The sequence below is a fragment of the Carlito syrichta genome, unplaced genomic scaffold (genome assembly GCF_000164805.1).
Source record: "Carlito syrichta isolate Samal-C Ts95f unplaced genomic scaffold, Tarsius_syrichta-2.0.1 Scaffold307326, whole genome shotgun sequence".
Taxonomy (NCBI): Eukaryota; Metazoa; Chordata; class Mammalia; order Primates; family Tarsiidae; genus Carlito; species Carlito syrichta.
The window spans coordinates 165711-188907 of NW_007251422.1; the positions used below are offsets into that span (position 1 = coordinate 165711).

Here is a 23197-nt window from a genome sequence, read left to right on the forward strand (position 1 = left end):
TGCTCTACCTCTGCCCCATGCCCTCCCCGCTCCCTGGCCTCCAAGCCCAGGTCAGGCGCGGTGCTGGCTGGAAGTGTGGAGGGAAGGAGATGCTTTTTTCTTTTCCTTCTGTGAGACCTGGATTTGGCCTGGGGAGAGGTGTGGCACTCAAGGGCAGATGAGGAGGCTGAGAGCTGGGGAGAGGCCCAGGCCCAGCGTACAGCTGTGTCTGGTGTCTCCAGTGGATTTGTGGCTCACCGCCCGGAAGCACTGAACCTTGCCTGGGGTGTTGAGAACGTTCTACACGGCGCCCAAAGGCGCTCAGTGATCTGGGAGATCGCCACGGATCTTCCCACAGGAGGCCCCCCTGGGGCCAAGGCGGTGTGGAAACCGCGTGTCCAGCGTCCACCCTGGAGATGTGGAAAGGGGCCAAGAAGCAGAGGGCAGACCCCTATGCAAGTGCCTGCTCTAGTGTCAGGCCTTGGGCACTCAAGGTGGGACGGATGTTTCAGTATAAAAAGGACTCCAGCAAAAGGACGGAGCACCCCCCCAAGTCCCTTCCCAGATCCCACAGCACTTAGAAAAGAGAAAGAGAGGAACATACAAATACCTCGATGGGTAGGCTTGCCTGGCATGAGGAGGCAGCTCACGCAGGCAGTGCCCATGACACGGAGGCTGCACCACGCGTCACATCGAGATTTTACGTGTAGCTTTATATAAATGCATATGTACGTGTAGTGCCTCTGCCTAGAACAGCCGAGCCTGTTTCTTCAGCTCATTCCTCTTCCAGAGGGCCAGCCGGTCAAACTCTGAGATGGTCATGCCGAAGACCTGGTAGAACTCCTCCTGGGACAAGTGGCGCTGAGGGAGGACAGAGAGGGGACAGTGAGCATGCGAGGTGAGTGCAGTACCTGTGCCTGGCACAGGGTCTGATGTGTGGTGTGCCACCAGGGCTTGTGGGATGAGTGTCTCCCCAGGCAGCCGATCTGCCTGGAGAGGCCTCCCCTGCCCATGGCTCCGTGGGACTTAGCCTGAGTCTCTTCATCTCAGCACCCCTGGGTGCACCCCTTCTGCATGCCAGTATATGCATCTGAAGCCAGAAGTGTGGACGGCATAATGCTATCCCACCCTCCTTTGGGAGAAAGGAGGTGTGTCCAAGATTTTAGGGTGTATTTCCTCTGACTAATATTTTTATAAGTGATCTGGAAGGCTGGTGCCAGGATAGTCAGTGAAATAAATGACTACATATTTCTGGACCCACTGCAGTACCCTTTTATCTCCGTCCTGTATGAAACAAGCATGCTTTCTGGTCATACACGGCTGTGCAGTCCACAGCAGTTTCCCTCTTCTGGCCTCCTTCCATTCCTCCCTCTTAAGCAGCCTTAAAAGTGTGACAATTGTCAAGAGCTTTTAGAGTTACAAATATATGGCACTTAAAATGTGGCAAAACATTAACAATGGGTGTGTTCGGTGAAGGGTAGATGGATGTTCATTTCACTATTCTTGCAACTTTTCTGGAGAGGTGAAATTTTCAAAATGCAATTTAAGATTACAGTGACAAAAAGAAACATATGGCATATAGTCTTCCTGGATTCACAAAGCTGACTTGTCTATAGCAATGACATTACATGACGGGACTGGAGGAGAGTCTGTGAAGATTGTGTACACAGTGACACAGCAGTCAGAAGGAGAGTCCGTGAGGACCAAGGACATGGTGACATGGCAATCAGAAGGACAGTTGGTGAGAATCGTGTACCTGGCCACACAGCAATTAGCCAGCTCTCCGGCCTGCTGTCACTGGGAACTCACATTTCAGTCAGGCTTTCAGAATTCCAAGCAAAGTCACTTTGGTAATTGTTAGCAGATGTTGCAGGTGGTTGGCGACTGGGTTGATTTTCCATACCTGGCCAACTAATAACACCAATAGCTCCCGCCCTGATTTGTATTCTCCTCCCACATTCAAAACTGCACATTCCCCCTTGTTTTTCTCATTTAGTCCTGAACATGCTGAAAAACAGGGACTCTCTTATCCAATTGAGAGGCAAGGCAATATTCAGAGAACTAAAATGAAATACTTGTCCGGGTGGTGGGAGGAGAAGGTTGGGAGCTAGCAGAGTGAGATCAGAGTTCAGGCCAAATGCAGGGCACCCTCATTCCCTCCTGGTCACCCTGTGAAAACATTCACCAGTACAACTTCCTATCGTGAACGCTTCCAAAAATACACAAAGGAAAGAAGATAGTGACACACACGTGTCCACCCCTGGACCCAGCACCTTCCATGCTTGCCTCACATGGTCTACCTATTTCTTTGCTGAGCTGAGCTGAGCCTAGATATTGAGCCATTCACCCCTGTACACTTCAGTGTGTCTCTCAGATGACCTATTGGAAGTTTCTACCATAGCCACAGTGCCATAGGCAAACCTAAGAAAAATGAACAATACTTCCTAAAGTTCCCTCACATTCGTTCCTGATGAAATTCCCCTCTCTCCAAAATGTCTCTCTCTCTTTTTTGAGTCAGCATCTCACTCTGTCACCGAGGCTGGTGTGCAGTGGCACAATCACGGCTCACCGCAGCCTCAACCTCCTAGGCTCAGGCGATCCTTCCACCTCAGTCTCCTGAGTAGCAGAGTCTACAGGCATGTGCCACCACACCCGGCTAATTTTTTGATTTTTTTCTGTAGCATTGAGGTCTCGCTATGTTGCCTAGGCTGGTCTCGAACTTCTGGACTCAAGTAATCTGCCCACCTCGGCCTCCCAAAATGTTGGGATTCTTAAGCATGAGCCACTGTGCCTGGCCCCAAATGTCCTTTTGCGGTTGTTTTTTCTGCCGAAGAGTCCAAGCAGTGTCTGCACCTCACATTTGACTGTTGGAGTCCAAGGAGGCCCTCCTCTATTTTATGCTATTGATTGTTCACATTCATTTTAGTCAAGTGAGTGCTGAGGAATAATGTGGGCAGAGAGTTCTCTTCTTTGCTTGTTCCAGTAAAGCAAGAAAGAAACGGCCCTTGGGAATCCTTCGTTCCTTTCGGCAGGAGGGCAGTGGGGATCTCGACTGTGTCCACAAGTCTTGGTGGTACGGTTTGATGTAAGTAAATGGCAGAGTCAGCTGTCAGTAAGGTGTCCACGTGCAAGACACACGGAAGAAGGACAAGGCTGCCCTCCTTCCCTCTTCTGCCGGCTGTTGGCGCCTTCTTCTCCCAAGCCCTCAGGCCCTAATGCCAGCCCTGTCCACTTGACATGTGCCACAGAAAGGTGACAGAGCAGAAAGTTAAGAGTACAGCTTCTGGTGCCAGGGAGACAAGGCTGTGTGACTTTGGGCAAGCTACTCAACCCCTCCTGAGCTTCAATTTCCCTTTCTGGAAGGTGGGAGCATCCTTGCCCTACATCATGGATACTGTGAGGGTGGCAAGAGCATGGAGGCCACATGCTCAGTGTGTGGTGGACGAGGAAAGTGCTCGGATGCTGACCACACTCACTACTGTGATGAGCTTCGCATGGGCCTGCCACACAGCAAGAGCTGGCCTGTTTCCTTTGACTTCATTTCCCTGCCTCACCTTTGCTGTGTTTGTGTGACCCTGGCCAAACACACCTCCAGCTGCCTTCAAGTATAGCAGGCTTGCTCTTGCGTGAGGGCATTGGCACTGGCTGTTCCCTTGGTCCAGAATGTTCTTCTCGCTTATAGAAACTTGGCTGACTCCCTCGCCTGCTTCACGTCTTTGCTTAAATGTCACATGCTCAATGATATCTACTCTGATGGCTTTTCCAAACTGCAGCTCACCCTCCCTTGGCCCCCGATGCCTCACCCTACTAACTCTATGGCCTTACTACCTTCTGACACACTATTTTGTTTATTTTTTTTAATGTGTGTCATCTTGATGCAAATAAAGGAGACATGGGTGTCTCCTCACACAAGAGTGTAGTTCCGGGCAGGCAGGGATCTCTGCTTTGTTCACTGATCTATTGCAAGCACTCAGAACAGTGCTTGACGCTTTTCCAGAATTGGGGGAGGGTTAGACTCTGTTCCTATCTTCTGGGGCCCACGGCCTCACGACAAGACATAAAAACTAGCGCTTGTGGTGGTGGGGGGGAGGGAAGGCAGCCCCAAGTTGAAGGATAAAGCATAGATGAGTCTCAGGCCAAACTCCCTGGGGCAGACTCTCCCTAGGTGGGAGCTTTAGCCAAGGGACAGCCCACAGAAACTTGGTCTTCTCCTCTGTGAAGTGAGGGTAACTCAAAACATATCTGTGAGATGAATGAGTGTCTATACTCCGAGCACTTGAGGACAGGGGTAGAATCTTCCTTCTTCAGTTCCCCCTGGAGCTGGGCTAGGGTAGTGTCTAGTCCTAGGGTCTCAGCTCAGGCAACATTTCAGACATTTTTGGGAGCTTTCAAGAAGTACTGGTGTCAGAGCTCATTCCCCAGATTGTGACTGAATGGTCTAGGGTGGGGCCTCTGCATGGGATTTTAAAAGGCTCCCTGGTAGATTCTGACATCCTGGAGAAAGTTTCTGTCCCTGAAAGTGTGGGCTCCACAGAGCGGCTCTAGGAGCTGTCCCTTCAGCACCATGGACACACTCATTCAGAGGCAGCGCCCAGAGGCCCTGTGTATAAGTGGGGGAGAGTCATCCAGTTCCTGAGCTACTAACCCAGTGTGCTTCCTGGTCACGTGCACTCTCTCTCCTCCTGCCCCTGCCCTCTGCCCTGGGCCAAATCCTCACCATCAAGTCAAGGGTGGCTCACAGGTTCTTCCAGAGGGGTGCTGAGCCTCTTCTCCTGGATGCCCACATGCAATTCCAGTTCAGCCTGACATCTTCCCTACCCAGACCATGTGGTAGAGGACGCACAACCCCCATCCCTAAGAAGCTCAGGGTCAGAAGAGGAAATGAGGAGGTCCATGACCTGACGCAAGGTGAGTTCGAGGTGACCAGTAGTGCTCTGGAAACAGATGGATGAGGTGTTTGTTGGGCCTACCCTGGGAAGGCTAGAGGAGGCTTTAGGGCAAGGATCACATGTGTGAGACTGGGAGGGGGAGCAGGAGGGGGGCGAGGAGGGGTGAAGTGTGCCCTCACATCAGAAGGCTGGGACTGGACTCCACGCCCAGCCTGCTGGATAGCTCAATGCCGAGCGCCATGCTCAGGCCACTTCTGTGCCCCACTCATAGTGCTCCCCTCCCATCTCCACCCATCCTCACCCATTCACCTTCAACATCCCTCTACCACCCTCCTCCCTGAGCTCCAGCAATCTGGTGCCTGCTGAGTCCTGCACATGCAGTTCACCGCCAAGCCTGTGCTGAGTGCCTTGTGTGTACTGCTCACCCCTTCTTGGTGACTTGAGGGGCATTCTCCAGTCACCCTCACTTTACAGGGGAGAACATTAAAGTCCTTGGTTAAAGCTCACAGCTAGGGAAGGCACAGCCAGAGTCTGTCCCAGGGAGTTTGACCTGAGACTCATCTGTGCTTTATCCTTCGACTCAGGGCTGCCTTCCTTCCTCTGCCACAAGCACTAGTTTTATATCCAGTCCTGAGGCTGTGAGCCCTGAAGGCAGGGACCGAATCTGGCTCTCCTCCAGTTCTGCAGAAGGGCAGCCCCAGGTGAGGACACGCTGCAGCTGTGCACACAGATGTGAACTGAAGCACCATGGGACAGCTGTGGGCTGAGGACAGGGTTTAAGCCTCTGCTTTTTCAATAAACTGCATGACCTTGACGCCAATCATTCTGCCCTCCCTCCTGAGCTGGGTTAGACCAGGTAACTCCTGGAATCCCTGCCAACCCAGAGGCTCCTGCTGTTTTCTGAACACACCTCCAGGCGGGTCCGGTCCACGTCCTTGGGCAGTCGGTTTCTCCCTCTCGTGGTCACCAGCAACAGCTCATAGGGGTAGATCTGCGGAGAAAGCAGGGGGTATTTGTAGGTCAGGTGGGGTGGTGGGCTTGTTCCTTTAGGTTATATGTTGTGTCTGGCTCCCTCCCTATCCAGAAAGGACCAAGGCTTAAGTCCGGAAGAAGGACTGGGCTGCCCTGTTTGGGGTTGCCTAGAAGCCCAAAGGCACCTTCTCCCCAAAGGCAAGACTCCAGACAATCTCCAGTACTGCCAGGGATAAGCTGGTGGCACTTGGCACTGGCATGGGCAGAGGCCCCTGAACATGTGCCTAGTGTCTAGTATGTGGAAATGGAAGAGCCCTGGAGAGGCTGGGCCCAGGAAGCTGCCGGCTTCAGGAGGCAATCCCTTGGCAGGATTTGGGGCAAGGGGCTGAAGAGGGGCAGGACATGCTGGTCTCAAGATGCCCTTGAAGTTATTTATCTATATTCCCTCCCTCCACAGTGCTGCCATCCTCTGCTGTCCTCAGGGTTGTGGCTCCCGGAATCTCCCAGGCCTTTACCTTGTACTCTGTGGAGAGAAAAGAGACACACACAGAAGGAAACCATCAGTCCTGCTGCCCCATCTTTGTCCCTCCAGAGGTCTGTCATCTCCTCCTCTGTCATCTCCTCCTCTTGACCACCAAGGCCTTATCCTCACTGAACTCCCTCCGGAGGGTAATGGAAGCCACCATGAGCACAGTGGAGGCTGGAGACACGGGCTGGGCTAATCTTGAGATAATTTTAGGGGGACTACGGCTTCAACATATTTAGAATAGAAACAGAGTGTAAGCTCATGCAGCCTATGGGTGAGATCCTCCGTCTTACTGGGGGTCCTCTGGGGTTGGGATGTGATCCTTCCAGCTGGGGCCTGCTCATAGGACTGGTTAGGGCTGGCTTGAGAGCATCACCAGCAAAGAGCAGCGGGCTCGTGGAATTTTACTGGACAGTGTATTTGGCCCTCAGTGCTTCCCTCCCCCGGGCTGGCAGGCAACCCTGGCTCAGCGGGCCAGGGAGAGCGTGCTCTGTGGTGGCTCTGGGAAGGCAGATGGGACAGGTGGCCTGAGGTCACCCAAGGCCGGGACTGAACGGGTGAAAAAGGGCAAAGGAAGGGAAGAGCAGGGAGCCAAAGGGAGTGGGAACTCACTTGGAAAAAGCCCTGTGTGGGACAGAATCCATGAGCAGAGTGTCCGGAGGCTGGGAAACCCCGGGGAGTCCCTCTCCCAGCAGTTCCCGTGGTCCTCCATGTCCCCCACAGCCCCATGGCCGCACTCACCTCGCATGCCCCAGTTGACGGCGTTCATGCTGTCATAGTGAAAGAGGTCTGCGCTGGGCGTCTGTGGGGAGACAGGGCCAGGCTGGTCTGAGACGCTGCTTTGCCCCCCTGAAGCCTCACCCAACTCCAGAAAATGGACCGGACGGACGGGCATGTGGCCTCTCAGCAGCCTCTGTCTCAATTAGGTAAACTCAACTCCCTGCTGTAGTCCTTGCATAGTCCTGTGCGTTGGGCACGCGATAGATATTTGTCTACATGGTGGGCTTCCTGGCACACCTTCTGCTGTTGCCCAAATGCCCCTTTCTGCCTGATGACCCACTGGGATTGCAAATCATCCTCTGTGGCTCACCAGTTTCATTTTGCTTGTCCTCCATCATGGCTCTGTGTTCCAGCCCTTGGTGTCACCGGACCTGTTTACCATTTCCTACTTAGGTTCCATCTCTCCCTTCAAGAGTATAAGCTCCAACGAGTGGGGTCTTGTCTCTGTGGGTCACCGTTCTAAGCACCCAGAGCAGACCCTGGCCTGCAGAAAAGGCTTCTGGTAAATATCCATAGAATGAAAAATGTCTAGAGTCTGAGCATACTGGGGACAGGTCTGTGTTCCTCGCTGGCAGGGGCTGTTCATGTCAGCCTCCTCCAGTGGCACTCTGAGCCCCTTTGTGTGCTCTGCCCTCATAGGTCTATGGCATCCTTCTGCCATCTCCATGCCACATGACAGCCGAGGGATCCCATTAAAAGCCCCCTTAAAAGTTGGACCGTGAGGCAGACCTACCAGGGACTTCATCCAAGGTACAGCCCCAGGGACACTTCTGTCTGGCCTCACCTCCACGTTCCACCCTGGCTGCCCCACCCAGGGACTTGGGCACACCTGGACAGCGCCTGCCAGTCCCCTAGCAGAGGGTCTGCAGCTCTGCTGTCTTCTCCCTCTGACTTCCTCTCTCTGTCCCTGGCTTTGCTTCTACCTGATTTCTGCATGCGTCTCCTTGTTTGTGTCCATCTTCCAGCTCGAATGTGAGCTCCACAGTGGCAGTGATCAGCTCCCTGTGGGCTCCAGTGCCCCAGCAGTGCTGGGATATAGGAAGTGCTCAGTGCATCAGCATCTGCCCCACGTCCCGCCCTCCGCGCCTGTCACTGTCCAGTTGTTCAGACAGCCTCTACTGCTCTCCTTTGCTAACAAGACATGCCTCACTCCCTTTCAGCCTTTAAACCCACTTCTCTCACAGGTTTCATGCCACAGGTCACTGGAGGGCTCAGAAGGCGAGTTGCATTAGAGGCTGGGGAGTGCAGCAGCTGGCCTGGGTTGGAGTCCTGCTCTACCCCTTCCTGGCTGTGCAGACTCGAGGATGTCATCACACCTCTGTATGCCTCTGTTTCTTCATGTACTAAAGTTAAGGCAGTCACTATGTCTCTGGGGCATGGAGGCTGGATGAGGTTGTGCTGGTGAAATGCTTAGCTCAGTCCCTGACTTGGAGTCACTGCCCCATCAGCACTAGCTGTTCCTTAGCCCCTTCCTGGGCACGTCTTCACGCAGGGGTTGCTGGGAGGGAGCGCGTCACTGCTGCGGCCCTTTGGTAAGCCTCTATCTCAGGCCTGTGTCGGTTCACCCCCTGTGGGCTGATCTTGGACCAGTTAGTGTCTCAGGCAACCACCCTCACGTGGCCTTACCCGGTGCAGCCCATTTCTTCTGTAGGCAGGCAGGGAGGCCGACTTGGAGATGAGGGGATCTGGAAAGAAGGAGCAAGTCAGTGATGGGAGCCCCGAGCCCAGGCCCCTCCCTGAGCTCATCTGGCTGCCAGTGGCCATTGCTGCTCCTGGTCGGTGGGAGGGCGGGGTTGGGGGCTGCCAGCTCTTTCACACTCTCCAGATGTGCAATGGCTATCTCTGGGCACCTCAGCCTGGATGATTCCTAGGCCACCAGAGCACCCCCTCACGCATACATCCTTCCCGTGGCAGACACCCATGTCCTGGCCACAGGGAGGCTCTGGAGTCTAGCTTGACCCAGAAGGGAAGGCCCTAAGTGGGTGGAGGGTCGTATGTTCCTTCTCTCTCTCTGGGACCCCCTGGGCCTGGCCACCCTAGCTCCAGAACCCGAGATGGAGGCCCACAATCTAACAAACACTAGAGGACAGACTGCCGGAGGCCAGGACAGTGCAGGGACATCTGCGTCGCATGGTCGTCGGAACTCTGGGAGTCCCCTGACCAGCTCTACCCCCCAGACCTGAGGGCCAGGCAGGGAGGCAGGACGTACCGCTGTCTGCCAGGTAGTGCGATCGGGGGGCTGCAAGGGAGAGAAGCGGAGATCAGTGCATGCCACAGACACGGTGCAGGCAGTTTGTGGGGCAGAGGTGTGGCTCCCATCCCAGCCCCTCTGGCTGGTGGGGATGGGCTCCTGCAGCATGTCCCTCCCACTGGTCACTTCTGACCATGGCAACCGCCTCCCTCCCCACCTAGCGCTAGCCCAGCATCGGCTCTGCAATATTACTGCACAGATGTGGTTGCAGGGAGGTGACCAGAGCAGCTCCGGGGCATGGCAAGCCCAGAGCAGGGGTGCTGGCAATGGTCCCCGCGTGGTCAGGCAGGAAGCAGGCCGGTCAGCTTAGCCCTAATGTCAGACATTTACTTAACCCACTCAGTTCTCTCGCCTATGAATGGGGAGTGGTGGCGGTTCCCATTCAGGGTGATTGTGGAGAACACCCCATGCTCCTCAGAGCTGGCCCTGCTGCCTGCAGGCTCACTAGGGCCAGGGCGTGGCATGAGGAAGAACTCATGGCCTTGGGGCCACCCTGACTTGGCCTGATCCTGGCTCGGTCACACACCAGCTTCCTGATGTTGGGTAAGAGAGTTACCCTTAGCTCTCGCATCTATGAAGTGGGTGATATTAACCCCTCTACACTGCGGGTCTTTGTGAGGGCTAGGAGTATTGACACATGTCTGGCCTACACAAGCATAATACAGGATCCCTTCCATTGTCCATCAAGTATTGGCCTGAGGCAAGAGGTCCTGGCAACACTGAACTTCCTCAGGAGTAAGAAAAGGAGGAGGCAAACAGCATGTGTGTCCAGGAACCGGGCGGAGCTGACACTAGAGACTTCCAAGGTGACACGCTTGTGCAAAGCGTCTGCTTGTATACCTCCGAGTGATGGTAGGCTCACTACTGTCCCCTGTAGCTCTGAGCCATTCAGACGATTGGAGGAGGTTTTTCTTGACACTGAACTGGACTGGCAGTCACAGCATCAGAAGGTCCGCAGGGCTGGGAGTGACTGTGTAGGGCAGGGCACAGGCTTATGTGGCGCTGGTCAAGCCCTCGCCCAGCCTGTGTTCCGGGCCTGGGGGAGGCTACGCCAGGTGGCATTGGAGGTCTGAGGCTAACCTTCGTTGCCAGCCTCTCCCTACTCTCTTCTTGGCCCAGCAGATAGAGACAGGGCTGGCTATGCTCCGACAGGAGCTCAGAGATAAACTCAGGCAGGGGTCCTGGTAGGTGAGCTCCACCACCTATGGGCGGAGCCACCTGGGCCATTACCAAAGCCTTCTGCACCTCCATCCCCATCTATACCACGTGGGGGTGAGAAGGCCTGCTCGCAGGTTGCTGTGAGGAAGAAGAGAGGATGCCGGAACCATGCCTTGGGGAGCCAGGCTTAGAGAGAACAGTTAACGGTGCCTGTCAGCTGCGGGGCTCCGGGCGGTGCTTACAGCCATTGAGGGACATGTCGTAGGCAGCAGTGTGCAGGGCCTCCCGGCTGCTGGTGGAGCTCCGGGGAGGGGTCCAGGGGTCCGCGTAGGAGCTCGACCGGGCCTTCATCTCTTCCTTCAGGATCAGCCGCCCGATTCCGCTCTGGAGCTGGGGTAGGAGGAGCAAATAAGTCAGAAGGATGATGGCGGACACCGGGGCGAGTAGTTTGGGAAGGCCGAGTGGCTGGCCCACTTAGCAAACCCTGCCGTGTCCTCTTTCCAGCCCCTCACCCTCCCTAGGCACCCATCCTTCATCCTTAGGCTGTCCTAAGGATGTGGGCTGCTTGGGGCTCTGTGGTGGGCACCAAAAAAGCAGGTCTGGCCAGTGACAGGGCCCCAGTGTCCTGCCACAGTGGCTGGTTCAACGATGGGCAGATAGCCAGCTTTTTTAGAAAACATTGAGGTGGAAATCACATAGCTTCCCATGAAGGATTTTAAAGTAAACAATTCTCTGGCATTTAGTACATTCACAATGTTGTGCAACACCACTCCATCTCCTTCCAAAACATTGTTATTACCCAGAAGGAGACCCTAGTCCCACTAAGGAGTCACTCCCCATTCTCCCCTCCCCCATCTCCTGGTCACCACCAGTCTACATCCTGTGAGTTCACCTATTCTGGATATTTCAATAAATGAAAACATACAACATGTAGGCTTTTAAGTCGGGGCCTCACTCTGTCACCCAGGCTGGAATGCAGTGGCACTACCACAGCTCACTGTAGCCTCGACCTCCTGGGCTCAGGCAATCCTCCTGCCTCGTCTCCTGAGTAGCTGGGACTACAGACTGTGCTACCACACCTGGTTTTTAAATTTTTTAAAGTTTTTTTGTAGAGAGATGAGATTTTACTGTGTTGCCCGGGCTGGTTTCGAACTCCTGGGCTCAAGCGATCTTGTTGCCTCAGCCAGTGCTGTGGTTATAGACGTGAGCCCCTGTGCCTGGCCATATGTGCTTCCTTTCACCGGCACCATGTTGTGAGGCTCACCCTTACTACGGCAGGAATCGGTACTTCATTTCTTATTGTGGATGAATAACATTCCCCTGGATGGATGGATCATGCTGTGTGTATCGGTTTGTGAGTGATGGGTCTTAGGCTGTATCCACCTTTCAGCTGTGGTGACAGTGGTTCTGTGAACAGGCGTGGGCATGTATCCTTCTGAATCCTGTTTCCAACTCTTTGGGGTCTGTACCCGGGAGTTGAATTGCTGAGTCATTGATCATTCTATGTTTAGTTTTTGAGCAGCCACCGCTTTATTTTCCACCGAGGCTGAACAGGTTCACATTCCCACCAGCAGTGCACAAAGGTGGTTGGCACCCTTGCCACTCTGTGAGAAGAGCCCACCTGAGCATAGGGCAGCACAGAGGCCCCATGGGAGGGGAGACACTGCCTCCCCGTGGCAAGTTTTGGAGCGGCTGGATCTGGTCATACCTGACACGGGTCCTCCCATTTGACTTTTCGGTTATGCAGAACCGTGCATGCCTTTCCCCTGGCATTGAGCTTAAACCTGGTTTCCGTCACTCGCAAATGAAAATGTCCTCAGGGATCTGCCCCCATGCACTCTGCTCCACGCGCGGCTTACCTTGTGCATGCTGCGGTCAAAGTCGTCCTCCTCGCCTCCAGACGAGAACCTCCTGGCGCGGGGCACTGCGAAAGACAGACTGGGTCAGCGGCATGGGTTCCACCCCCAGTCTGCCCTGGCTTAGGCCTCTTAGAAAAAGGAGCCCTCTTTCTTCTTTATTATTTTTCCACTGACAGTCTTGTCTGAGATAGCCGCCTGCTGGCTGGGCGTGGTCTCACTGCCTTCGCCACCTCCGGCTGCTGATTATCTCCTGTGGGGACTGATCTGTCCACTGGGCCGTGGTCGGTTTGTGTCTTACCTCCCTTCTGTTTATTTTGTTTTTGAATAGAGATGGGATCTCACTATGTGGCCCAAGCTGGTCTCAAACTCCTGGCCTCAAAAGATCCTCCTGCTTCTGCCTCCCAAAGCGCTGGGATTACAGGTGAGAACCACAGTGCCCGGCCAATTACCTCCTCTTCTAAATGGAGACGCCTTTGAAGGTAACCAGAGAGTCAGCTCTGAGCTTCCAAGAAGCATGGCTCAGGATGGACACTGATTAGTCAAGACGTGTGTGGAACCAAAGTGGGTCCCAGTGGCAACTCCTCCCAAAACTTGAAGGGAGCAACGAGGGTTTTCATTGAGTGGGTGGTGCACCTAGGAGCACTGAGGCCCTGTGCTGGGTGTCTGCAAGAGCCTCCCACAGCCTCTTTCTCCATTTTTCACCCTCTAGCCAGGGTGGCCTCTCCAAAGCACATCTGTGATCTTGTCACTACTTTCCATGCTTCTCACTGTTTAGGATAATAACTAAAATTCTCACCTAACCCACAGACCCTGGGGACCTTCTCCCCACACCTGTTTCTCCCCCCTTCACAGCCTTTCCTCCTTCCCATAGCCCTGACCCTGCATCCTGGGGCTTTGCAGATACTTTTCTACACTCTCTGTTTCTACACTCTGTTGATGTACCTCCTTGTCCCCATTCCCATGCCAGCTGAGCCGCTACCTCTGAGAAGCTTTTACCATTACCCAGTCAGACACCATGCCCCTAGCTATCCCATCTCCTGTGTGCCACCTCCCTCTCATGGGGACCCTGTGGCTCCTCCACAGGGCAGGGACCTGGTCAGCTTTGCTTCCCAGGATACCCCTAGGGTGCATGGTTTGGCCTTTACTACCTGTTTGTTGAGTGAATAAAGGCCCCAGTTCCACACCCTCCCAACACTCTTATTCACATGATTGTGTGAAGATGGCAACAACATCTGTCCTGACCTGTGTCCATGCACAGGTGATGGGACCTTGGTCCCAGGCTCCCCTGAGGGCTGCTACCTTTAGGAGACCCGTGGTAGGTCCAGTACTCAGACTCTGCGGCATAGTAGGGGTCTGGTGAGTAGGCTGGGCTGTACTTGGAGGCCTGGCTGATGTCTTCACTTGTTTTGCTCTTGGTTGCTGTAGACAAATCACCTGTGAAGGACCCAGGGGAGCATGTCAGGAAGGGGAGGCCTGGCTGGGGCTTGAGGCCACTTCAGGGTCATGAGTCCACTTCAAGGTCAGGCTCTCTGGCAGGAGGTGCCAGGACACCCTTCCAGTCCTTCACTTTACACTTGGAAATCTGAACACCAGAGAGGGAAGGGGCTTGCTGAAGACCACATAGCATGTTACAGCCAGAACAGGACCAGAGTCCAGCCCGGGACTCCTTCTAGAACATTCCATAGACTCCCAGGTCTGCTTCAGAGGGGACTCCAAGGCTGTGGCTCCTTGAAGTAAGACTTGGTTGGGGGGAGGGTCCCAGGTGAACCCCAGCCCTTTCCTTCCTAAGCCTTTAGAAGCCTGCCTTGCTGTGGATTTGAACCACATCCTTCCTACGTCCTGAGATCCTGCTTCCTATTTGGGAGTCAACATGGCTCGAAGGAAAGAGTACTGCACAGGGAGTCAACAAAGCTGGGTTCTGATCCCAGCTCTGCCACTTAACTCAGTTAAGTCCTGCCCACCTCTGCCTCAGTTTCCTCATCTGTGCGTGTCAGAACTGGTCTGCTGGCTCAGGTGCTACCTGGCTTCAAGCTTTCATCTGAGGTAAGCCCAGGACAGGGGTGACCAGAGACACATGGCAGGCACAAACGCCTACAGGGCCCAAACGTGGGCAACAGGCTGGAGGGCAGGGAGAGAGGAGCTGGGATGACAATCGTTGCCCTGCAATCGAGTCTCAGAGTCGGCTGTAGGGAAGCTTTGGGGATGAGCTCTATGCTCCGAGGTGCCAGAGCAGGGGAGGGTGGTGGGCTCAGCCCTCCCCACCTCCAGGCTGCACCTTCCCCAGCAGAACATGCTTCCAGGGTTTCCCAGTCCTCCTCCTCACCTCGAGTCTTGGCAGACCCTCCCAACACAGTGCTTTCAGCTTCTCTGCCATCTCACCCCCGCGACCCTCCTCCACCTAGATGCCTGCCGAGTCTTCTTGGGGCCATCCCTCAGAGCCCACCTGGAAAATCCTAGAAACCCTGAAGAGCTTGGGACCTGGGACCTTTTCTGGATATAAAGTCAAACTACTTGTGGGGTTGGTGCCTTTCTGTGGCCACTTAGGGGCACCCTGTGCATCCTCCACAGCCAGGCACACGTGTGACTCACCCCAGGCCCCTGATTATGCTTTCTGAGGCCGAGGATGTCTGTCCGCTTTGTAGGGCCAGAAACTCCCTTGGGCTGGTCAGCTAGAGCTCAAGCAGGGCTGCCCCGCCCACCGCCAAGCCCCGCCCACCGCCAAGCCCTGCCCACCTTGCGTTGCCTCTGTTATTCAGGGGAGCCTAAGTAGGTGAGGGTGCCCAGGGTAACAGCCTCCTCTGCCCCATGAGAGCTGGGATGTGCTTCCTCAACTGAGGCCTAGCAGCGCTTTTCGCAGAAATGAATGGGAGGTGTGGGTGATGAGTGCCTTTGTGGCTCTTATACCGAGTGCCAGTAGGAGTCAGGGCGAAGCTAGCCACACTGCCAGCTCCCGGCCACACCCTCGATCTGTCTAACTGAGGGGGTCTGGGGCAGGGCAGGGGCCAGGGAATCTGCCTTTTTAATGAGCCTCTTGGGGCGTAGACTGTTCTTTAAGAAACACCAGATAAATGAATGAATGAGATAATGAAGTGGCTTCCTGCCCACCCCCCATCTCCTCTGCAAGTCCCTTTCTGCTCCCGGGACGTGGTGACAGAGTGCAGCTCAGAGCCGGGTGCCCAGGCCAGGCCATGAGTCAGAATCACCTGGAGAAACGGCTACAAATCAGAGTCTGGTGCAGGAGGTCTGGGGTGGGGCCGGAAAATCTGTACCTCCCACGGGACCCTCCTAGACATTCTTTAGTGTCTAGGAGTGTGACAGTCCCAGGGGTTCTGCACTGGACAGGGGTTTCTCTGATCATGGAATTTAGGACCAGTCCCCGGTAAGGGGGCACTGGGAAGGTGTGGGCAAGGACTGGGGGACACAAGGCCTCTGCTCTTGTGAGATGACCCCAAGCTCCTCCCAAGGTCACTCTGAGTAACAGTGCAGCCAGTAAGGACTGAGAGGTGGCCTTCTGCCCTGCGACTGCTGGGGCCAGGAGGAGCCATCTGCACCCACGGTTCACGTCCCCCTCCTGATCCACCTCTGCCCATACCGTGTCGTTTGTAGATCGGGGGTTTCCGGTAGATGTTACTGTCTCCAGCTGCCAGACAGACCAGGATGGGGCAGTGGGGAGGGGAGAAAGGGACAGGAGAGGAGGAGACAGACGCGGTCAGTTGGTCTCAGAAGGGGGCGCATGACTTCTTCCAAGGGGCCACCATCTTGCCTCTGGCAGGCTCCCTCTCCAAAGCTCAACCTCCTCCTCATCCCAACTGGCTCCAGAAAAGTGAGGAGGGTGGACAGGCTCAAACGGGGGACCTGGACTGGTGGCAGTGTGCAGGCACAGGCGGGTGCGTGCTCGGCAGAACTCATGCAGGAAGGCGTTTGTGGCCCCCACCCCATGCGCACACCTCTCTCCATGGGACGTCCCATTCTGGCATCGTCTCCCTCCCCGCCCTCAAAGACAGGCAAGACAGGACCCCCTGGAGCAGCTGAGAAGGGTGTCAGTGAAACTGCAAGACAAGCTCTTGGAGGAAGGTGAGTGGGGGGAACATTGAGCTCAGCATCGGAGGCGTGCTACAGGCCGGGCGGTGGCGCCACTGTGATGCAATGAGACCTTGTCCAACGACACTGCGGGCTCTTTAGCCCTGCCTTCCTGTGCCTCCTATCACTGCCTCTAGGCCATGCTGATTTTACTTGGCTGTTTTCTCTGCTGGCATGTCTTTCCCTGTGATCTTCACAGGCTTTAATGTCACTTCCTCTAAGAAGCCCTCTCTACCTAGCCCACACCTCCCGAGTCATCTTTCCTGTTTATGTTTACAGCATCTACCATCACCTGAACTTACCCCGCCTACTTGTTTACTCATCTGTTAGCTCTCTCCCCACATCAGAACCTAAATACCAAATGTCATGAAGGAGGAATCTGGGGTGGGTTGGAAGCAGCTGCAATCTCCGACCCAGGGCAGGGCCTGGCTGCACAGACCACAGTTGAGATTCAGGAAGCCACGGAGGGAACCTAGGTCACGGGCTTAAATGCAGTGGCCCCAGGAGCCACCTGACAGCTTTAGTGCTGGCCGCATGTGTTCATGAGGCCCCTCTCAGCTCCCAGGCCCTCTGGCATCTCACATAATTCCTGCTGTCCTCTGCCCGGGGCTTTTTCTTTCTCATCTCCCTCTCCCTGGACTCTGCCTTTCCTGCCCCCCTTTCCCTGAGTACTTTCTGGCCTCCTTGCCTCCCCCTCCCTGGCCTCTTTATTTCCGACCTCCCTTTCCCCTGGGCTGCTTCCCGAGGTCCTGACAGAGGCTGGTCCTGTCAGATGGGTGGACCCAGGTGTCCTGGCTGTGCAGGGCCGGGGGCTGGGGCTGGTACGTGTGGCTGGCTGGGAGGGGTCCCTGGGAAGTGGCTTCTCCTTGGGGCCTGTGCAGCGTCGAGCGGGTGCCTTGGCGACCCAGGGAGCATGCACCCGCGCCAGGACCTGGGATCGGCCGCAGGGCCTACCTGGGATGTGGAAGTGCTTGGGCGCCTGGTAGGAGGTCGGAGTGGAGGCCCTCACATCTAACTGGCTATGGAGTGGAGAGCTCCGGCCACTCTCGGGCCCTGGAGCACGCGGGCGTGGTCCCGGGGAGAACAGAGGCACAGAGAGCACAGGCGTTAACGCGGTGGCAGCTGGGAAGCGTGCGGTGAGGACGGCGGGAGGGGACGCATGTGTGCTCATGCACCGCCTGCAGAGACCAGCGTGACCTGCTTCCTGGCCGACCCAGAGTCGGACCCCACGGCTGTGAGAATCAGCCCTGAGAGCTCTCACCTCCCCATCCCTCCCCATGGCTCCTTCCCTCCATCCAGGCCCATGTCACCCAAGCTGTGGGCGGCCTGGCTGGATCAAGGTTGCCTCTTGGGGAGGCCAGGCCACAGCCCCCTTCTGATTCCTGGTTCCTCGGGATGGGGTGGGCCATGGGACGAGGACGGAGGAGTCTTCCTGCCAGGGCCGCGGCCTGCCACCCCGCTCCGGCAGCCCCCTCCCACCTCCCTACTGCTTTTCAGGCCCCAACCCTTCCCTCCCCCTGCCAGGGCCATCTCCGGTCTCAGAGAGGCCCAGCTAGTCACCCGGATGACCACAGGTCTCCAGAGGGCCACCCGTGCTGGAGACTCCAGGGAAGCAGGGACCCCAGGTCACAGCACCTCCCCACTCTTCCTGGCCTGTCCCCTTACCAGAGCGGTAGTAGTGGTGAGGTGAGCGGGAGAAGGTGGGGGACATGCCCTGTCGGCTGTAGGTTGGGGAGTCGATGTACCCCGGGCTGGAGGCCCGTCTCTGTCGGAGGTCCAGGTTCTCGTAGATGTCCTGGGGAGGAAGGGGGCTGTGGCCAGGCTGCAAGGCTAGGCCTGTGGCTTAGGGCCTAGCAGGGAAGGGGACATGACATGGCTCTGGGGATCCGGGGCACAGGCTTGAAGACAGAGGCCCCTCCTGAGTTGCAGCGGGGGCAGAATTCTCAAGGCTTCACCCAGTACTTGCAGGCCCCTGGATGGAACCCATGGGCTGTCCCTGGACTCCTGACCAGGGATCCTGGGAGGCCATCTCTGGGTGGGAAGGGAAGTAGGGTGCTCATAGTGACCCGTCGGCTGAATTACCTGGGAGTAGGGAGACAACGTGCCCAGCGACTTAGAAGCCAGGAGGTGAAGCCAGTAGTGGAAGGAGCGAAAGGAAGAAGGGTGAGAGGAAGGACAGAGCATGGTTAGATGGCCCGAGGGGGAGGGCCCACAGCCGCCCTGGCACCCTCTCCCGAGGACAGCCCCGCTGAGCCTTCAGAAGGTCAGAGCTGCTGACGGCAGGTGGGGAATCTTGAGGTTATGCCCTCCTTCATGAATGCAAAGACCAAGGCCTGGAGAGTGTGGGGTCCGCGGGGGATGTGGCAGGGATGTGACTCGGACCCTGGCTTCTCCACCGCACATGCAGAGTCACTCTCACCCCTTCCTGCCTCTCTGCTGGGTCATGGCCCCTCTGTGACTCCTGAGGAAAATGCCCAGGGGGGCCCAATTGGCTGCTGCTCTGGGCGGGGGAGCTGGGCCATGGGCGGTGCTGCCGGAAGGGAATGTCTGGACTGGAAGGGTAGCCGTGCCTCGCTCAGCGGGTCAGGGCCAGGCTGGAGGCCCACCCGGAGTCTTCACAGCCTCTTAATCCTCCTAGACAAGTCAGAAATGCGGATTCTTTGTTTTTTTTTGAGTTGTAGTCTCACTCTGTCTCCCAGACTGGAGTGCAGTGGCTGCTCCTGGCCACCGCATCCTTGACCTGCTGGGCTCCGGCAATCCTTCTGCCTCAGCCTTCCGAGTGGCCGGAATTACAGGCATGCGCTACCACGCCCGGCTAATTTTAAAAAAAAATTTATTGTAGAGATGAGGTCTAGCTGCCCAAGCGGGTCTTGAACCCGCGGGCTCAGGCAATCCACTCACCTCAGCCTCCCAAAGGCGCAGGATTACAGGCTGAGCCACCAAGCCCGGCGAAATGCAGATTCTTATGGGACACCCGCCAGTGTTGCATGCTGACTAGTTTGCATTTGTAAAAGATACTTTGTGAGTGGAACAGGACAGAGCTGGGTTGCTTGTGGCCCGTGGGCGCTGGTCTACCATCCCTAATTCCAGGAGAAGTGGCTTCACCAAACTCTCAAACCCTCTTCCTGGTACATTTTAGGGACCAGAACCCAGGGAATCACAGCATGAGGCTCTTCAACCAAATGGAAGCCTGTCCCTCAGAGAGGAAGGGGACTTGCCTGGGGCACAGGGCTGGTTGTGGTGGGACTGGAGGCAGGGTCCTGTCCCTCAGAGAGGAAGGGGACGTGCCTGGGGCACAGAGCTGGTTTTGGTGGAGCTGGGACAAGAGTCTTGATCCCTGCCCATCAGGCCAGGTTCCTTCTGCTCCAACGAGCTCATCTCAGAGACCTGGGATGGGGCTAGAGTTCTCTTGGGACATGGACTGCTGGGCCCTCCAGGGTAACAGCCACCCTGCCTTTCCCAGAAAAACTTCCTCTTGTCTAGCAGCTACTTAGTGATTTCAGCAGCCACCTTATGCTGAGTCTTTATAAAAGTGTCTCTTCCTCTGAGCACTAGGGCTTAGGGCCAGTTGTAAAAACCAGGGAACCTGCCCTATCTGGGATTACACACCTAATGGCTATTGAGCCTGGCAGAAGTTGGGCCCTGGACTGAGTCTAAGAAGCATTCTTCCACAAGACAAACAATGGCTTGGCTAGTAAGTGGTCATAGGCTCTCATTTCCATTCTGGGATGACATAGTGGAGTGGTGGGGACTGGGGAGAACTGGGAGCCTGGATCCCATCCATGGGGGGCACTGTTACTCATCTCCAGGTGATGGAAATGCAGGTTTCATGCTGCCAGCGCTGGCTTTTCCAGAAAAGCCAGAAAGCCAGATTTTGGATGAATTCTAGTTTAGAAAGGTCTGGGGGCCAGCACTGTGGCGGCCACATTGCCCATGATGAAGAGGGCTGGGGCCCTGGTGGGATCTCCGCTCCTCCAGCCCCAGAGAGGGCGAGATGCGGTACCTCTCCGTAGCCACATCGCTCTAGCATCTCGTCGGACGTGTATCTGGAGTGAGGCTCGTAGGAGATGAGGCCGGGGCGCTGCACCTCGTAGATGGACTTAACCTTGGGGAGGGCGGCCAGGTCTTTGTAATCAAGGATCTCATTATCCACTTTAGCCTGGGGGAGAGGGAAAGGACAGGAGAGGAACAGGGCGATGAGGAGGAGAGGGAAAGAGGAAACAAAAGCAAGGCACAGAAGGAGTATCTCCTGCCTCCACCAAGAACAGCATGTGAGGACCGTACTAAAGAAGGTAGACTGTCAGAATGAGGATGGTTGCAGAGGCCATATGACGGCAGGGCTAGCAGTTAGGGGCACGTGTCGTTTGAGAGGTTCTGTACATTATAGGAACGGCCTCTTGTAAATATCATAAGGCCTCCGTGATGCTAGCATCAACTTTGTTTCTATTTTCCAGGTGAGGAAACCGAGACTCAAAAGGTTTCACAACGTGCACCACTTAACTAGGAGACTTGAACCTGGCCTGGCTACACAGCCTGGATGCTGACTGCCTTTTAGCCCCATGCTGAGGACGTCCATTCACAGCGTCCTCAAAGAAGATGAAGACGGCAAAAACGAAAACAGCCATGGCAGGATGATGCCAGCCCATGTGGTGAGCGAGTGTTACGAGCCAGGCTCTGCCCCAAGTCCCTGATGTGGGTCCCCTCAGTTAACCCATACAACTCACAACCCTAGCACTGGGCACTAATGTGATTCTCATTTTCAGGAAGGAGACGGAGGCTGTCAATAGACTTGCCCAAGGCCACACAGCTAATAAGTCGCAAAAACTCAAATTTGAACCAGAGACCCTGCCCTCTCCGGTTTCTGGGGCACGACCCAGGGGCACCTGGACTAGAGAACAGCTTGCCCTTCGTGTGACAGCTCACGTCTCATGGCTCCTGCAGCCATGTCCTTTCCACAGTCACGTCCTCCAACTGTCCCCTGTGACCTAGTTTCTTCTGTGGTCAACCAGGGTCTGTTTTGCAAGGACCTGGGGTGCTACAGATGGTGATGGAAGCCACTAGAGAGAGAAACTGGAAGCTGCATGATCCTAAACGTCCTCGCGACGCACAGGGCCAAGACTGTCCAGCAGTGCGGCTTTCATAAACACCTCATGAGCTCTGCTGTTTCTGAAACGCCCACGGCCCTCTCGCGATTCCATCCCTGCCCCATCTCGCTACTGCCTGGGTCTCATGCTTCTTCTTCAGTGCCCTGGAGCCGCCGTCACCCTTCTTTACCTGGATCTGCACCTCCTGGGCACCCTGGGTTGTGCCACAGGCTCTCTCGCGTTCTGGCTTTTGGCTGAGTTTGGCTTGGGAGGCCTCACGGGGAACAGTGGGGAGAGGAGAGACTGGCAAGTGCTCTCCCTGGTAGCCTTCCTGCCTGGTAAGGCTGGGCTGGCTGTCTGGTGGCCGCTCCTTAGCTCCAGCTAGGGTGCTGTCCCATCCCCCATCTCTTTATGTGACACCGCTGTAGTCCCTGAACACTTCACCGACTCCCACGGGTCCCCTCAGCCCTGTCCGCACCCCTGTAAATGATCCCGCCATGAAGCCCATCCCAGTGAGTCCTTGGAGGTGTTTCTGCCAGAGCCTGACTGTACCCCACATCTGTGACAGTCCGGAGCGTGAGTGTCGAGGGAACTATTAGCAGAGGAGAGTCCACTTGCTGAAGTAGCTTCTGCCTCCGTCCTGGGTATTGAGTCTTAACAGTGGTGGTCTCAGCATCTTCCAAGCCTGTTTTTACCCATGATTCTTTGTCTTGGCACTTTACTCCAAACCTCAGAAATGGTAAGTGCATGTCTCTTCCAAGAGCTACTTTGTTTACAGACGATGCATGGGCCTAGGTCTGGAGATGCACGGGCTGGCCAGGGGCGTCCTCAGGTCAGGAGGGAGGAGCACACATGGGGCTAGTCCAAGTCAAACCACTGGAGATGGTTCTAGAAGTCAGTGGAGGATGCAGCCAAGCTTGAAAGTTTAAACGCACCCACCTGCCCCAGGTCCGCTGATAATTTTGTTTTAGTACCAAATCTCTAGTACCCATGAAAACTAAGTTAATATTCTACCTTTCTGCTTGTGCATGCTCCCAAAGTGGGTGGGTGGAATTTTTGCCACATTTGGAACACTTTGGGAGGTTCTTACTTGAAACACAGCTTCTATGACACGTGTGGTTACTCCCTGGAATAGCTGAGCGTGATGCCCCTGGAGGTGGGAGCAGGAGGGGTGGTGGGTTGGGAATGATTGAAGTGTACAAGCCCCTGCCAGATGGCAGTGTCTCTAGCTGCCACGTGGACTCTGTTCTACAGCGGGGTTGCTTCTCACAGGGCAGTCTCAGAGGCTCTCTCCAAGACCAAGGTGAGCATCATTAGGGCCTAACCCATTTCACAGATGTGAGCAGACTCCTCAGAGCACGGGGAGACCAGGTTGAGCGGTGTGATCGTACACAGCTTCCTGAGAACTCACGCCGGCAACTCTCTTGGAGACAAGCTCACATGGTCAACAACCTCCTCACAGTGCGGCTTCTGCAACTGAGCCCGAGTCCTGCTGTGGCTGACCCCCGATCATGGGACCAGGGGGACTCCCCTCTGTCTTGTTTCAGACAGGCATCCTCAGCATGGCCTGAGATCAAAGCAGCCCATCTCTGTGACAGCCACGTGCTCAAATTGACCCA

General features: G+C 55.7%; 1 protein-coding gene across 1 annotated transcript in view; it reads right to left on the reverse strand.

The window, feature by feature from the left end:
• Nucleotides 1–677: 677 nt before the first annotated feature.
• ABLIM3 (actin binding LIM protein family member 3) overlaps nt 678–23197 on the reverse strand; it is a 70824-nt gene continuing 48304 nt past the window's right edge. The window contains exons 9-20 of the mRNA XM_008064392.2: nt 20498–20653; nt 18160–18289; nt 16007–16054; nt 13714–13848; nt 12415–12479; nt 10798–10945; nt 9356–9385; nt 8773–8831; nt 7108–7168; nt 6356–6363; nt 5779–5859; nt 678–840 (exon numbers count right to left, since the gene is read on the reverse strand). Of these exons, the coding sequence (XP_008062583.1) occupies nt 727–840; nt 5779–5859; nt 6356–6363; nt 7108–7168; nt 8773–8831; nt 9356–9385; nt 10798–10945; nt 12415–12479; nt 13714–13848; nt 16007–16054; nt 18160–18289; nt 20498–20653 (1035 nt within the window). The 3' untranslated portion in view covers nt 678–726. The remainder of the gene's footprint in view (nt 841–5778; nt 5860–6355; nt 6364–7107; nt 7169–8772; nt 8832–9355; nt 9386–10797; nt 10946–12414; nt 12480–13713; nt 13849–16006; nt 16055–18159; nt 18290–20497; nt 20654–23197) is intronic.